This window comes from Diceros bicornis, chromosome 4 (genome assembly GCF_020826845.1).
Source record: "Diceros bicornis minor isolate mBicDic1 chromosome 4, mDicBic1.mat.cur, whole genome shotgun sequence".
Classification (NCBI taxonomy): Eukaryota; Metazoa; Chordata; class Mammalia; order Perissodactyla; family Rhinocerotidae; genus Diceros; species Diceros bicornis.
Window position 1 is genome coordinate 71502268 of NC_080743.1, and position 13519 is coordinate 71515786.

General features: G+C 46.4%; 1 protein-coding gene across 1 annotated transcript in view; it reads right to left on the bottom strand.

Moving 5' to 3' along the window:
- Window positions 1-2261: 2261 nt before the first annotated feature.
- The window catches only part of LMX1A (LIM homeobox transcription factor 1 alpha), a 142602-nt gene continuing 131344 nt past the window's right edge, over window positions 2262-13519 (bottom strand). Inside the window, exons 4-8 of the mRNA XM_058538021.1 lie at window positions 11718-11890; window positions 8700-8777; window positions 7129-7198; window positions 4394-4564; window positions 2262-2506 (exon numbers count right to left, since the gene is read on the bottom strand). Coding sequence (XP_058394004.1) covers window positions 2346-2506; window positions 4394-4564; window positions 7129-7198; window positions 8700-8777; window positions 11718-11890 — 653 coding nt within the window. The 3' untranslated portion in view covers window positions 2262-2345. The remainder of the gene's footprint in view (window positions 2507-4393; window positions 4565-7128; window positions 7199-8699; window positions 8778-11717; window positions 11891-13519) is intronic.

The following is a 13519-nucleotide window of genomic DNA, read 5'->3' on the forward strand; positions in this document are numbered from 1 at the left end:
AATCTTTCTCCTGCTCCATGACTGCTCTGATTTCCAAGCAAATGCTCTCGCAACGCATATCGTAAACTGCTCTGCCTCGAGTGAACTTGACGGTGAGGATGGAATGTTCCCAGTGTCTCCTTCTGTAAGGGCTCTTGTCAGGACTGAAGTCTTTGAGTACATCTTGGAAGGAGGGTAAAGACCCCTTTCTCATGTTTTCCTGTAGTTATCTTTCCCTCCATGTAAAGCTTCACCATGAGCTCATCCTCATGCCCCTGTGGACAAAACACCCAGATCCCCTGGTTCCCTACCCACCACCCCTGCCCCTGAATAAACAACAGCTCATTTGTAAGAGGTTTTTAATTTCATCTTGGTATGCCATTAAGGAGTGGAATAAGGATCTCTATTCGTTTTTCACTCACATAGTATCTGCTACATTCTCCAACTGATTTTTACCACGGAAAGCCCACAGAGCCAGGCAGCATCTGCACGATTTTCACTCACTAGACTAGTTTGGGTTTCTTGGCGGTTTGCATAAATTATAAACAAGAGCACAAAAATCACACAACATAGACGCTACCGTAAGGGGACGCGTTCCCTCTGGCCCTGCACAGAGTGATGGGGACGAGTCGCTGTGTCCAAGGCTCTGATGACCGATGATGTCCCCAGGAGTGAGGCCAAGCCTATCCCAGCCCCTCTCACAGGAGTCCAAGCTGACCCTCCGTCTTCCCCATCAACTCATTCTGGTTTCTCAGGAAGCCTCCTTGCACAGAAGTATCCCATCCTAGCACCACAATTGGAGAACGGGTTGTGGAACTGTCCCTGTGTACAATGGCAGCCGGGTCTTCTGTGCTCAGGGTCAGAAAAGCAAGCTGGAAGGAGGAGCCGTGAGTTTCCACCTGGACCCCCTCTGCCTCTTTGAGCTCCAGGAGGCTGTTTACAAACACACCCTCTAGAACAGGGGCCAGAAAACTTTTTATGGAAAGAGCCAGACAGCACAGATAGTAAATATTTTAGGTTTTCTGGGCCATATACACTGTCGCACATTCTTCTTTTCTTTTTTTACAACACTTTAAAACTGTAAAAACTATTTTTAGCTGGCAGGCTATAAAACACAGGCCTGCAGGCTGTAGTTTGCCAACCCCTGGTCTAGAACACTACAATGCTCTCCCCTCATCCCCTCAGCCATAGCCTCCTCCCCACTGAAGGACTCTGGCACCCCCCTGAGCTGCCCTGAGTTGGTATCTGCAGCCCAGCCTTTATGGAAAGGACTGAGTGGCAGAGTGGCCCTGAGGGCTCAGGTTGCAGGAGCCCTCCTGCTCTGTGACCCAGGTGTCTCCTTTGCCAAGTGACTGGTCTGGTTGTATTTTAAACAAATATCAGATATTAACCTCAGCTCTGCTCACGTGTCCTGGGGGTGAATTAAGTCTCGGTGTCCCCCAGTGAGGTAGGTACACACTATCAGCCTTATCCCACACTTGCAGATGCTGAAGTTCAAGAGCAGAATTGACTTTCCTAGTGCTGCCCAACAACCACATGTCAGAATTTAAAAGAAAGCCAAAGAGTCTAGGCTTTACATTTTCTAAGAACATGATCAGGAATTATTCTGTCCCACCCAAGCCCAGTGATTCAACCTCAAAAAGAGCAAAAATCCAAGAGAGAACACTGTCAGCCACACAGAGTTGCTTTCCAGACCTCAATGATGCTCTCTGAAAACAGAATTCACTCAAGCACTCAAAGCTATGGGGCTAGGTGGAGCAGCCCTCTCTGCCCTGCTGACAAGTCTCTTCAAACTAAAAATAAAGTTTATAAAAGTAAATTATCTCATTTTATAACTTAAGTGCATCAAGCATTTCCTTAAATATAGTTCACACTGAAAATAAAGTTACTTTTGCTGTACAGTTGGTGTCTGTTATAATTAGGAATAAACTTTGATGATAAAGTATGAAAGGTTACACACTCACGCACACATCTATCTATCTGTCTGTCTGTCTACGAGTGTATGGATGGATAGACATATGCACCTCTTGACAAGAGCTTCCCCAAAATGGTGGGAAGTTGTTAGGAGTCTCTAGGTATCTAGTTTGCATGAGAATGTCTATATTAAAAGTCCCTGTCCTTAACGATAAACACATCTTCATACCTAATGCTAAGACTCTTATTAGAAACATTAAACTATGCAATCCATAATGTATTCAGTCTTTGGAAATGCTGAGCTACACCATATCATTTTACAACAGCATCCCCAACAAAACTCCCTCCCCAACCCACCTCTTCCCTGGCCTCCCCATCCTAAAGCCAGCCGACCCCTCACATAATGTGGTTGTTCCATATGGGAGCCTAGCCACAGAACTCTGGGGGAAGACTCAAGAGGTGAAGTAAGAATTCTGCATGGAGTACAGGTGATCAATGGGGTTTCCCACTCTGGACTGCAGGGGTCCGGCTTCTGAGGTTGCTAGGAAACAGTCACCCAGGTTACTGAGGGAGGCGTCGTCACTATCCAGGTCATGGAAAAGGGGCTCGGCACCTGAAATGGAGATGAAACACTGGCATGAGAGTCTGGAAAAAGTGACTCACTTTAGTGCTAGGAAATTCAGCTAAATTCAGCAAGTGTGGTCTGAGCACATCCACCAGGTGAAGCTTTCTAGCGGGGGCTGGAGAGGGGGTGGGAGGAGGGGGGAGATCTACATAGAAAAGTAGGAAGGAGCATAACCCCTGTCCACAAATGATCTCTAGTCTCCTTAGTGGGCTCATGTGTAAGGTGTAACAACGGAAAACAATATAAACTAGGAGATGACCAAGGGCTAAATTGAATGCAGCATAAGCAATAGCAGAACGTCTAGACGGTGAGTATGGGGCATGGGCAGTCCACAGCACTGCAGGCTGGAGAGAGGGGGCAGGTCTCCTAGAGGACTCAGCCACAAAAATGGTTCTTGAAGGAGGGATGGTAAGAAAACAAACATCAGCTCTGCAAAGGAGGCTCATGAAACCTCCTGTGATAACTGTCCTTTCAAACAGCAGGATTATACTGAGTGCCTACTCTTTCCTCAAATCCGTCCTGCAAAGGAAAAGAAGGTTAGGTGCCCACCCTCGAATAATTTATACCCTTGACAGAGAAGCCAGTGGGGCAAACTGTGAAACAGCTGCGAGATCACTGTGACCAGAACCTAGAGGCATGTACATTTTATCTCGACTTCAAGTAAATAGAAGAGGTGACAGGGGAGTTTATAAAACTTGTCACGTTGTTTTAATTATTCATTTTACTAAATGATTCATCATAGGGGTCCTTTATGTAACAAGACCCCTAGGACTCCGAAAACTTAAAAATTTGCAAAAAAGTCATTTGCCCTGTTTTCCCAGAGCTGTGGAGTTAAGACGGGTACAGATGTTACATGTGTCTCTAAAGAAGCAAGGAGGATGGTCATCACTGGAGCGTGCACATGTATATCTATGCATTTATGAATGAAGGAGGTTGGTCAATGAAGTCTCTGCAAAGGGCCAGATCTTAATCAGTGTTTGCTGAACGCAAGACATGGGAAGATAGAGGTGATTTTAATAATAAATAGAATTTTTTTTAATTGACGGCAAAAAAGAAGTTGCTTGACAAAAATCTGTGAGCTGAGGCATATGTCTCTGATATTGATGTTTTGAAGGCTTGCTGAATAAAACTTTATTTTTATCTATCAGGGTTATTTATTGCCAATTTCGCAGTACAGATGAATGCATTACATAGGCTACTGATCTGCTTTGCATACAAGCATGGCGTCCAGAAACCACTCACCCCATCAGGGTGCCCAGTCCCCAGCTGCTGTCCATTAGCTTAAAGAGCAAGCTGAGCAAGTGAGGCAGCCTCGGCTAGCCACACCCCTGGCATTTGAAGCAACCCCAGTTTGGGGGGGTTGGGAGTGGGGGTACTTTTCATTTCACAAGTCAGTTTATGTTTCAGGAATTACATTAGAGCATCTACTAGTATCCATGACAGGATAGGCCAATCAGAACATTTGTTTTCTGTGCTTTTATATATTGTCTTTATGTAAAAGTTTGCTTAATTAAGAACTTCTGTCTATATCACTGTTAATATTGCTTATAAACATGTGTGATACCTGGCATGAAATGAAAGACTTAGGAAACCCAATCACAACAAAGAGGTCTACAATGAAAGCACACACCTCCTATTTAAAACTAACAAATGAGAAGCTTGGAAAGGACAATAAATGGAAACATCGCTAATGAATATGTGCATTGGTCTTCCTTCTATAGCCATTGGTGAGGTGATTCTAGCAGTATTTTGTGGGGCGCTTATTCTGCTTTGCAGCTTCAGTGAGCATCTACTGCATAGGCGTGTTTGGAAAGCAATGAGAAATCCACACAAGCAAGATGTGAGAGGTCCTTGTGTGGCTTGAGTCCCTCTTACCATAGGGGTGCATGTGGTCTCCAGGCATCTGGGGTGGGGTGAGACCCTGTCGGAAGGGATCTGAGCTGTAGACACTCTGCTCGATGGCCAGGAGCTGCTGTGGGGTGGGCAGAGCCGTGTAGGGGTTCATGATCCCTTCCATCCCAGCATTCCCGCCACCATTTGTCTGAGCTGTGAGACAAAGAAGAAGGCAGGTCATTCTCCACACACAGCCCAGCATCCCACGCTGGGAGAGAGGGCCACAGAGCATCTTCTAAACTTCACATCCTCCATTCCATGTGTCCCTCACAGCACTGGCCTTTGCTACTGCACATGAAGAGAAGAAAGTGAGAAGGGCAGGTGAGTAGAATGCAGGGATCCCTGGATTTGGAGTGGGGTGTGCTGGATCTGAGAGCCCACAGTTACCTCGCCATGTGGACTTCTCCACAGGGCTGCTTAAGGGTCCTCACAACATGGCAGCAAGCTTCCCTAGAGAAGGGTCCTCACAACATGGCAGCCAGCTTCCCCAGAGCTTCTCCAAGAGGGCGTAAAGCAGAAACTACCACGCTTTATGACCTAGCCTTGGAAGTCACATCGTAGGTCAGCCCTATTTAGGGTCAGAGGGGACTACACAAGGGCGTGAACACCAGGTGGCAAGAATCATGGAGGGCCGTCCTGGAGGTTGGTGACCACACAAGCGGTGTGACTATGGCTAGATCATTTTACTTCCTGGGTCTTGGTTTCCTTATTTATAGACCGGAAGGGGATAAGGTGACATCAGTGGTTCCCAGCAAGGCCCTAGCAAGTGCCATCAGAGATCACCTTGGCAGATAGGGATGGGGTGGGCAGTTGAACTTGGAGAGCTTTCTTGAAATATATCATTAAAACAAAGCTTTTGATGCTACACACAGGTTTAGCATCCACTGAAGGGAATGATCTAAAGATCTTTCCAGCATTATCCCACTAGGAGCCCATCAGTCAAGTGGGAATCCTGACACTGGCCCGATCGACCTCAGGGAACTGATATGAAGACTCCATGAGATCGTGTGTGCTTTAGAACTACAACTTGCTATGTGTGTGTACAGAATTTTATGATACAAGGAGGACTCAGTTCCTGCATCCACATCTTTGTGGTTCTCTGAACGTAGTTCCATTAACTCTCAGAGACTCTATTTTCTACTGGGCTCTGCTTTCTTAAGTCTACCCTAGGAGACGCCCTTAGAATTCTTCAAAGTCCCTGTCACTATGAGTTTGTGTTCATAAAGCCTTGATGCATCCTTCTCCCTTTGAGCGTGTTGGCTTATACGGAGTCAACTTGCATGGCTCTTCTTAAAGCCCTCTCATATCTGTGACCCTCTTTGAACTTCACAGGGGCCCTATGCCATAGGGCTGGCAGGCGTTATTACCCCACCCTAGGCATACATAGCCTGAGGCACAAGGAGATGAAGACCCTGGTCCCAGATCAACCGGCATTGGGAGTGGAGCTGAGGCAGAATTCAGGTCTCCTGACTTCCCTTGAGGCTCCACCCTTCCCCAGCGCCCATGTCTTTGTTTCACTCCTCTCCCTGAGCACCCAACTTGCTGTTAAGATACTGTTTGGCCTAGAAGGTAAGAAGCTAAGGAAACTTTGCTGCAAGAGTCAGAGTCTAGATTGAGCCTAGCCCAGGTGTCAAGCACAAGGCAGGGTCCATGCCAGGACAAGGGGCTCTGTTTAGGGGCCTGAGAACCAATGTCACATTCCATAGTCTTCAAAGTGTGGTCCACCGACCAGCAGCAATGGGAGTTTGTTAAAAACCCAGACCTTAAGAACTGGAAAGTGTATGTTACCAAATGCCAGGTGACTTATGTTCACACTCAAGTGTGAGAATCCCTGCTCTAGGGCACCGACAGATGATTCAGGGAATTCTGCTGGATGCCTGAGTTGGGGGCATATCCCTTTAAGAATGACACTGTGCTAATAGAGTTACTCTTGATTTTTTTCATTTAACTTCCTTGAAGTCTCCCACAACCTAACCTTCTTCACTCCCTCTCCAATCCTCACACCACCCCTACTAAAAACAACAACAACACATGAAGGAACATGCAGGGAGGGGTGAGTTGAGACAGAAATGGCCTAGTGGAACTTAGAATCAGAGAGACGGTTCCCGTCCCAGCTCCACCCTTTACTCCTCTAGGACCACAGTGAGTCTTGCAGAGCCTCTGTTTGCTCATCTGTGAGATGGGGATGATGATAACTTTTCTGCTCACCTCGGGGCAGGGGGTGCTTGGAAGAGTCAGGCCAGCATGTGTGAGTGCTCTCGTGAACTATAAAAGTGCTCCAACAAAGGAGATTTTTCACTATCATTATTTTTACTATTTTATGTTATTTTGGAAAGAAGTTAATTCACAGAGGTGTCTTCTATTAAATTGATTTGCCTGGAAAGAGAGGACCAGGCAGGATGAGAAACTGGGCATGTCTTGGACTCTGCAGGTGGCCCTGACACAGTCCCCCGACACTGTGGCAGTGTCAGGGCAAGGAGGCTTTAGGTAAGGTTAGTGCCACCTCCAATCAGCCGTTCAAGGCCCACAGCTCAGTGCCCTCAACCCTCCCACAGTTCCTCTCGGCTGGGTCCTCAGGAAGGTCCCATCTTCCTAGCGGGTGTGAACAGGGCTTCCTGGAGCCCAGAAATGTCATTCAAAGAGCTGGGTAGTTGGAGGCCTCTGGTAGGAGAGACCTGGACTCCAGCGAGGACTGCCGGGAGGAGCCGCCAGCTTACCGGAACTCAGCCTCTGGGTGTTCTGCTGATCTTGCTGCTGTTGCTGCTGCCGCCGGGCCAACTTCTTCATCTGATGAGGAGAGGACCACAGGTTAGAAGTCAGGTGACCTGCAGCAGGTTCCCGCCAAAGGGCAAAGGGCTTGTGTATAAAGCAGAGGGACTGTTTCCCTAGCTTTTACTCAGTAAAGGAGCCACAGTTGAGGGACAGCGCCTCAAGTTTGATGCATCGCAGCTTGAGGGCTTTTTACTTTGCAGCAGTGGAAACACAGCTGGTTGGGAAGAAACCATGTGGCTTGCCTTAGCAAGAACAGGGATTTCCTCTCAGCAGATAAAACTTGCTGCTTATGTTGTGACAGTTTTATGTGAGGTATAAGTGTGGGTGTGGGGTCTGCAGCCCAGTTTAGATGTGCAGCAAGAGGCTTCTGACAGGGCGTGATTTGGGACGAGCCAAGAGGCTGTTCCCTGCCCACTACCCTGTCTGCCGGCCCTTGTGAGAAGCATGCCAGGAGATTCACGCCTCTAGGTAAAGACCTTGTCTCCCAAAGTACCCTGTTAACACACATACTTCCTGGAAGGAACATTTTAACCCAACGTTTCTCAAAGTGTGTCCTGTAGAACATTAGGTTTCCATGAGACATTAATATATATTTTGAATGTGTGTGTGTGTGTGTGTGTGTGTGTGTGTCCCTTTAAGTGGAGGTAAACAGAGAGGAATAATCACTAATTTAGATGTCAATCCAAGAGAATGAGAAAACACTAGGTTCAAAACAAAAATTTCTTTACTGTGAGATTTCTCAGAGCTTCAAACTCATCTGCTTTATGAATTCATAGCCGACAGGGTCTCTCAAACCTACTGAACCATGGAGTCCTTTCATGACAGAATACACATCAATGACCCTGTTCTGAGGAATTCAGGTAGGGAAACGCCACCTTATCAGATTATGAGATATTAATTTATCACTCACTAAAGATCAGGGCCCTAGAGAAATGGCCCACAGGACATATGCATTTTTAGGGTTAGGAAAATAAATTAGTAAAAGGTCTAAAATAAATAAAAGACCATGGCTGGGGAATACCGACCTTGGTAGGATCCAGGGGACACGATGATGGTTTGGGCCTATATGGGGGATTGGCCACTGGGAGAGGTGAGTCAAGACATTCATTCCACCATGCCATAATGTTGTCTTAGACCAGTCATATGTGTGCTAGGTAGATTTCTCTTAGAAATTTTAAAAGAACTTTGGTATCTGGGTTAAAGGAATGTGAATTAAAGAAACTGTTTTAACCATAAGGCACACAAAAACATTTATACATGCAGATGGCTGGTCAGATTCACAAGTCATGGCCACTAGGAAAATAAAAGCCATCTCACTAAAACAAATGGCCCATCTCACCCCTTCTGCAGAGCTGCTGTGGCTGAAATGACTACTGATAACAGAATTTTTAAATCAAGAGAAATACTCTATCCAGTGAGTTCAGGTTGGAGAACCTGTCAGCAAGTACAACGTCCTGCTGCTATTATTTCGGAAAGCCAGCCACATGGAGACAGATGTAAGTAAGAAGAGGATTACCTTAGCTCTCTGGTTCTGGAACCACACCTGGACCACACGGACACTCAGCCCTGTCTCTGCAGCCAGGGTCTCCCTCACCTTGAAAAAATGGAACATTAGAAATCCAGAAACATTGGCATCTCAGAGTAGGAGGCAGAACATTTCCTATGCAGGGCACAGGGAGGCCAACAGGCCGCATCTTATATCAGAGGTGGCTAGTGTTCAATGTTGAGCATAGGCCCAAACACAAGAACATGGCTTCCCTTCACGTGGAGAGAGGGCTCTTCACCAGGTAAGCAGAGGGAGGAATAACCATTAATTTAGATGTTCATTCCAAGAGGTGTTTCTGGGTCTCTCTTACTCTGGAATTAGGCCTTCAAATGGTTCTTAAACACCAGCAAAATCTATTGGTGTGCTTTAGCTATACTCCATGCATATGCATTAACCTACTTAAGGAGAATTGAGGGTGAAAATCACTTTGCAAAAACAAATGGTTCCCTCCTGCTCTCTTCTCCTGTCTAAATTCCTTGACCTCAATTTTTGGTTTTGTCTCTCATAGCTCTAGGTGACTTTTGGTGTTTTATGAATATTCATGTTAACTGTTACTCTGAGTGGGCCCTGCGCAAAGAGAACAGGACAAGAGCCATCTGGAATCTGGCAGAGCAAGACAGACAGCTCTAATGCAGGCACATGCACCAGGGCCAGAACCGTGCAAAGACAGGACAATGGGGACCCTATAATGAAGAGATGTATTTAAACATCTGCCCTCCATAGAGTCCCAAGGTGAGGGGCTGGCAAGGTGGTGAGAAGGGAAGAGGCAAGGAGCGGAGGCTTCCCAAGAGTGGGCCTGAGAGACACTGCCCCCTCATGGTTAGATTCTGGGGGAGATGGGATCAAAGGAGCTCCTTGAATAAACACTGGAGGGTAGAGCAAACTGGAGGCCTCAGGAAGTAATTCATCTTTATCATGCTACTTGGGCTGAGGCTTAGGAGAAGTGGGATGATTAGACCAGATTTTTAAAATATATCTTTCTGCTAAGCCAACTAAAATAGCAGTGTGCCCCAGGGCCCCACCTCCACCTGCTGAAACCCTATCCATCCCTCAGAGGCCCAGCTCAGAAGCCACCTGTTCCACAAAGCCTTGCCTGATTCCCCAGACAGAGGTGACCTTTCCCTTCCCTCGGCTCCCGGCTGCCCTCTGTTATGGTCCTCAGAGCTTTCTCCCAGGTGTTAGCTCCATGTGCACACATCTCCTCCTCACTGGTGGCCTGGAGGCTGCCCGGGGACAGGCACTGGGCACAGGCCATACAGAGGCTGGGAGTTTAGTGTATGTCAAATAAGTAAATAAATGAGGGAGGTGATAATTTGTCCTGTGTAAGCCTACTTTGGGGCTATTTCACTTGCTACCAGCACCTCCTCTGGAGCCTAGAGAACAGCAAGGGCAGAGAAAGAAAGATTCTGCAGGTGAATGCTTTCAAAGGTCAGAAGTGCTGGTAGACTGTATTATTGTTGAGCAAAAGCCCACCCTTCCCTCCCCTGCTCCACTGGGTGCGGAGCAGGGTGGGGGTGGGGGGAGCTGGATGTTGTCTGCTTCCCCCACGCACTCACATTGGGCTTAGCAATATGACCTGCTTTGGCCCACGGAAAGTGAGTACATGTGACATGTGTGATATCCAAGGAGAGCCTTTCAGTGGGCTTGCCCAGTGTGTCTTGGCCTCTTGCCTTCTGCCATCCTCATAAGAACAGCATACCCCAGGTGGCTGCTGCTCCTTCAGCCTGGACCCTTGAATGACACACAGGTGGAGCAGGCCTGAACCTGAGCCCAGCTGGGCACAGCCAACCCACAACATAGGAGCAGGCCATCAACGTTTGTTGGGAACCACTAAGATTTTGCTTGTTATTGCAGCAAAAGCTGACTAATACAGATAAGAATGCAAGAAAAGCAATGAGAACATTTTCTAAAATTTATTTCCTTCACGAATTTCAATAAAAAGCCTTTCTTATTTTTATTGTATAAATGATAGTACCCAGCATATGGCAGGCAGTCAAGAAACAGTGGGTACTTAATAAATGGATGCAGCTATTTGTGGCAGAGATTGTTAACTGTCCCCAGTATCCATTCTCTCCTTCCTCCTATTAGTAGTTGAATCCCCAAGTTTTAGCAAGGCATGTAGTCACCCAGATAAACTCATTTCCCAGGCCCCTTTGTAAGAGATGCAACCAGGGGATTAAACTTTAGCCAACACGTATGAGTGGAGTGATGTAAACAGTCCCAGGGTAGGTCATTAAAAAAGCAGCTGCTTGCCCTCCCCTTCCTCTTTCTCCACCATGGTGGCTGGAAAAAATGGTGACAATTGGAGCAGCCCCTTGGATCCCTGTGATGGATAAGAAAGCTGCCCCGCCAGTCTTGGAATGCTCACCTCTGGACTGTCACATAAGAGAGAAATAAACTCTGATCTCATTAAGTCACTGTATTTTTTTTTAATACGAATGTTCACAGCAGCCCTATCTGTAACTGCTCTAAACTAGAAACAACCCAAACACCCACCAACAGGTGAATGGACAAACAAACCATGGCACATCCATACAGTGGAAAACTATTCGACAACAAAAATGGATGAACTACAACATGGATGAACACCAAAAGCAGCGTAGACTAGACCAAAAAAGAGTATATACTACAAGCCACTATATTTTTATTCTTTTTGTTATAGCATCTCAGTTTATACCCCAACTGATACCTATTATTGTTATTCTTCGCATTGTTCACCATGAAATGAAAGGTGTGAGCAAGCAAACAATTGGAGTGGCTATGTATGCACAAAAGCATAGGGAGATTCTATTATATCCCTGGCCACAGCTTCAGTGATCCCTGGAGTCTGCAATGGGGTTCAAGGCCACCTGCACAAGCTCTGTCTGAACAGCCCACATGCACACATACAGCTCTGACACCAAGGTTCCCATCAACACCCCAGAGGAGTCTGGGGTGCACACAGAGAAGTGGGGGCTGGCCCCTTTTCTCCCTTCTTCCCTTCTGTACCTTCCTGCATGGCTTGGAGGATACTTCAAACGAGGCCTTGAATGCTCTCCTTTGTTGGGTTGTCAAGATGGTTCTGGGACGTTTGGGGCGTTTATGGTCTTTGCCATCCTCAGCAGTTCCTTTCCCTGCCCCATGGGCTGACTTGCAAAGACTTTCTTCATCATCACTTTTGCCTAACGGAAGCAGAAAACAATGTGTTGAGTCCTTCAAAGCCACATCCTGGAGCTGTATGTTATTCCACAACAAGGCCCTCGGGTCCATGTTCCCAGAATGGCTTTAGATATGAGTGCAATAACCTGTGTGGTATTGATTTGAAAGCCTCCAGGAAGCAGCTAAGAAAAAGATTCTAAAATCCAGAGACAAGAACCAGAAAGTCCACCATTACAGCTCAGGACTTTATCACAGGACGGTGTGTCCTAGCTCCGTGTTTACTAGCTGTGTGACCTTGGACCGGTTACTTAACTCTCTATGACTCAACGCCCTGATCTGCAAATTCAGCATATAAGAGAACCTGCTTCATTGAGGTTGTTGGGAGGATTTAAGGAGTTTACACCAATAAGGCACTCAGAATGCTTCCTGGCATATGATAAATGCCCAATAAGTGTTATTAATATTGTTCCTTAGATGTCATTTTTCAAGCCTAGACCTGGAGAAGCTGTGTATAACTTCCTAGACATTATGTCTGAAATTCTAGCCACTGCCAGGAGGTAGAAAATATTACTGTTTAAAAGGCCATAGAGGATCAGCATAGACAGATAACACAGACAGTTAGTCAAAATTGCCTGTCTATAAAATAAATAACTCTCTATTCCTATCTGATGGCCTAGTGGTTCAAGTTTGGCAGGATCCTCTTTGGCGGCCCGTGTTCGGTTCCTGGGTGTGGAACCACACACCACTCATCTGTCAGTAGCCACGCTATGGTGGCGGTGCACATAGAAGAGCTAGAAGGACTTACAACTAGAACATACAACTATGTACTGGGGCTTTGGGAAAGAAAAAAAAAAAGAGAGAGAGGAAGATTGGCAACAGATGTTAGCTCAGGGCGAATCTCTCCCAGCAATAAATAAATAAATAAATAACTCTCCGTTAAAGTAACTGTATTTATTTACTTATTTATGTGAATCTCTCCAACTCTCTAAGCAGCGAGCAATACAAGGGATAACTTTTGAAGGAAATAAAGCCTCTAGTATACGTCACATTCTTTCCCAGGCTGCCTCTTGCATCCTACAGGCTTCATGCTTCTGAGAAGATGCTTCCAGGGTCTGGGAAATACCCATGTGCAACAGACTTCTTTCCACTTTCAGCATTAAAAGCCTTAGGGAGTTGCATGCCCAGATTACCCTACCAGGAGCCACATTTCTCTCTGGGTCCTCACAAAGCTCAGCCGTCCTCGTGCCTCCGTGGAAACCTCTGTCCCAAGGCGTTCCCCAACTCCACTCCCCTGATTACTGACACACAGGAGGCTCTTAACAGATGTTGTGGAAAGGATGTCTCTTCCCTTCTGCCTCACTCCCCTCAATAGTACAAACGAAAAAACCCAAGAGCTTAAAGAAGAAGAATCCTCTTGACAAGGAGTGGCTACTCTGGCATCTTCAACTCTGATGTTGCTCTTTCCAGGAGGTAATTCAGTAAGCTGATCTCAGTTGCATCTCTGTAACGAAGGCGTTTCAGGATCTTTCCAGAAGAAGGTTTTCAGAACGGCAAGGAAAGAATAAGCACATAAGAAATAAAAGTCTCAGGGAAATGAGAAGACCCCACAAAAGGAGAAATGGTAGAAAAAAGGAAGCCATTGACTGCACAGA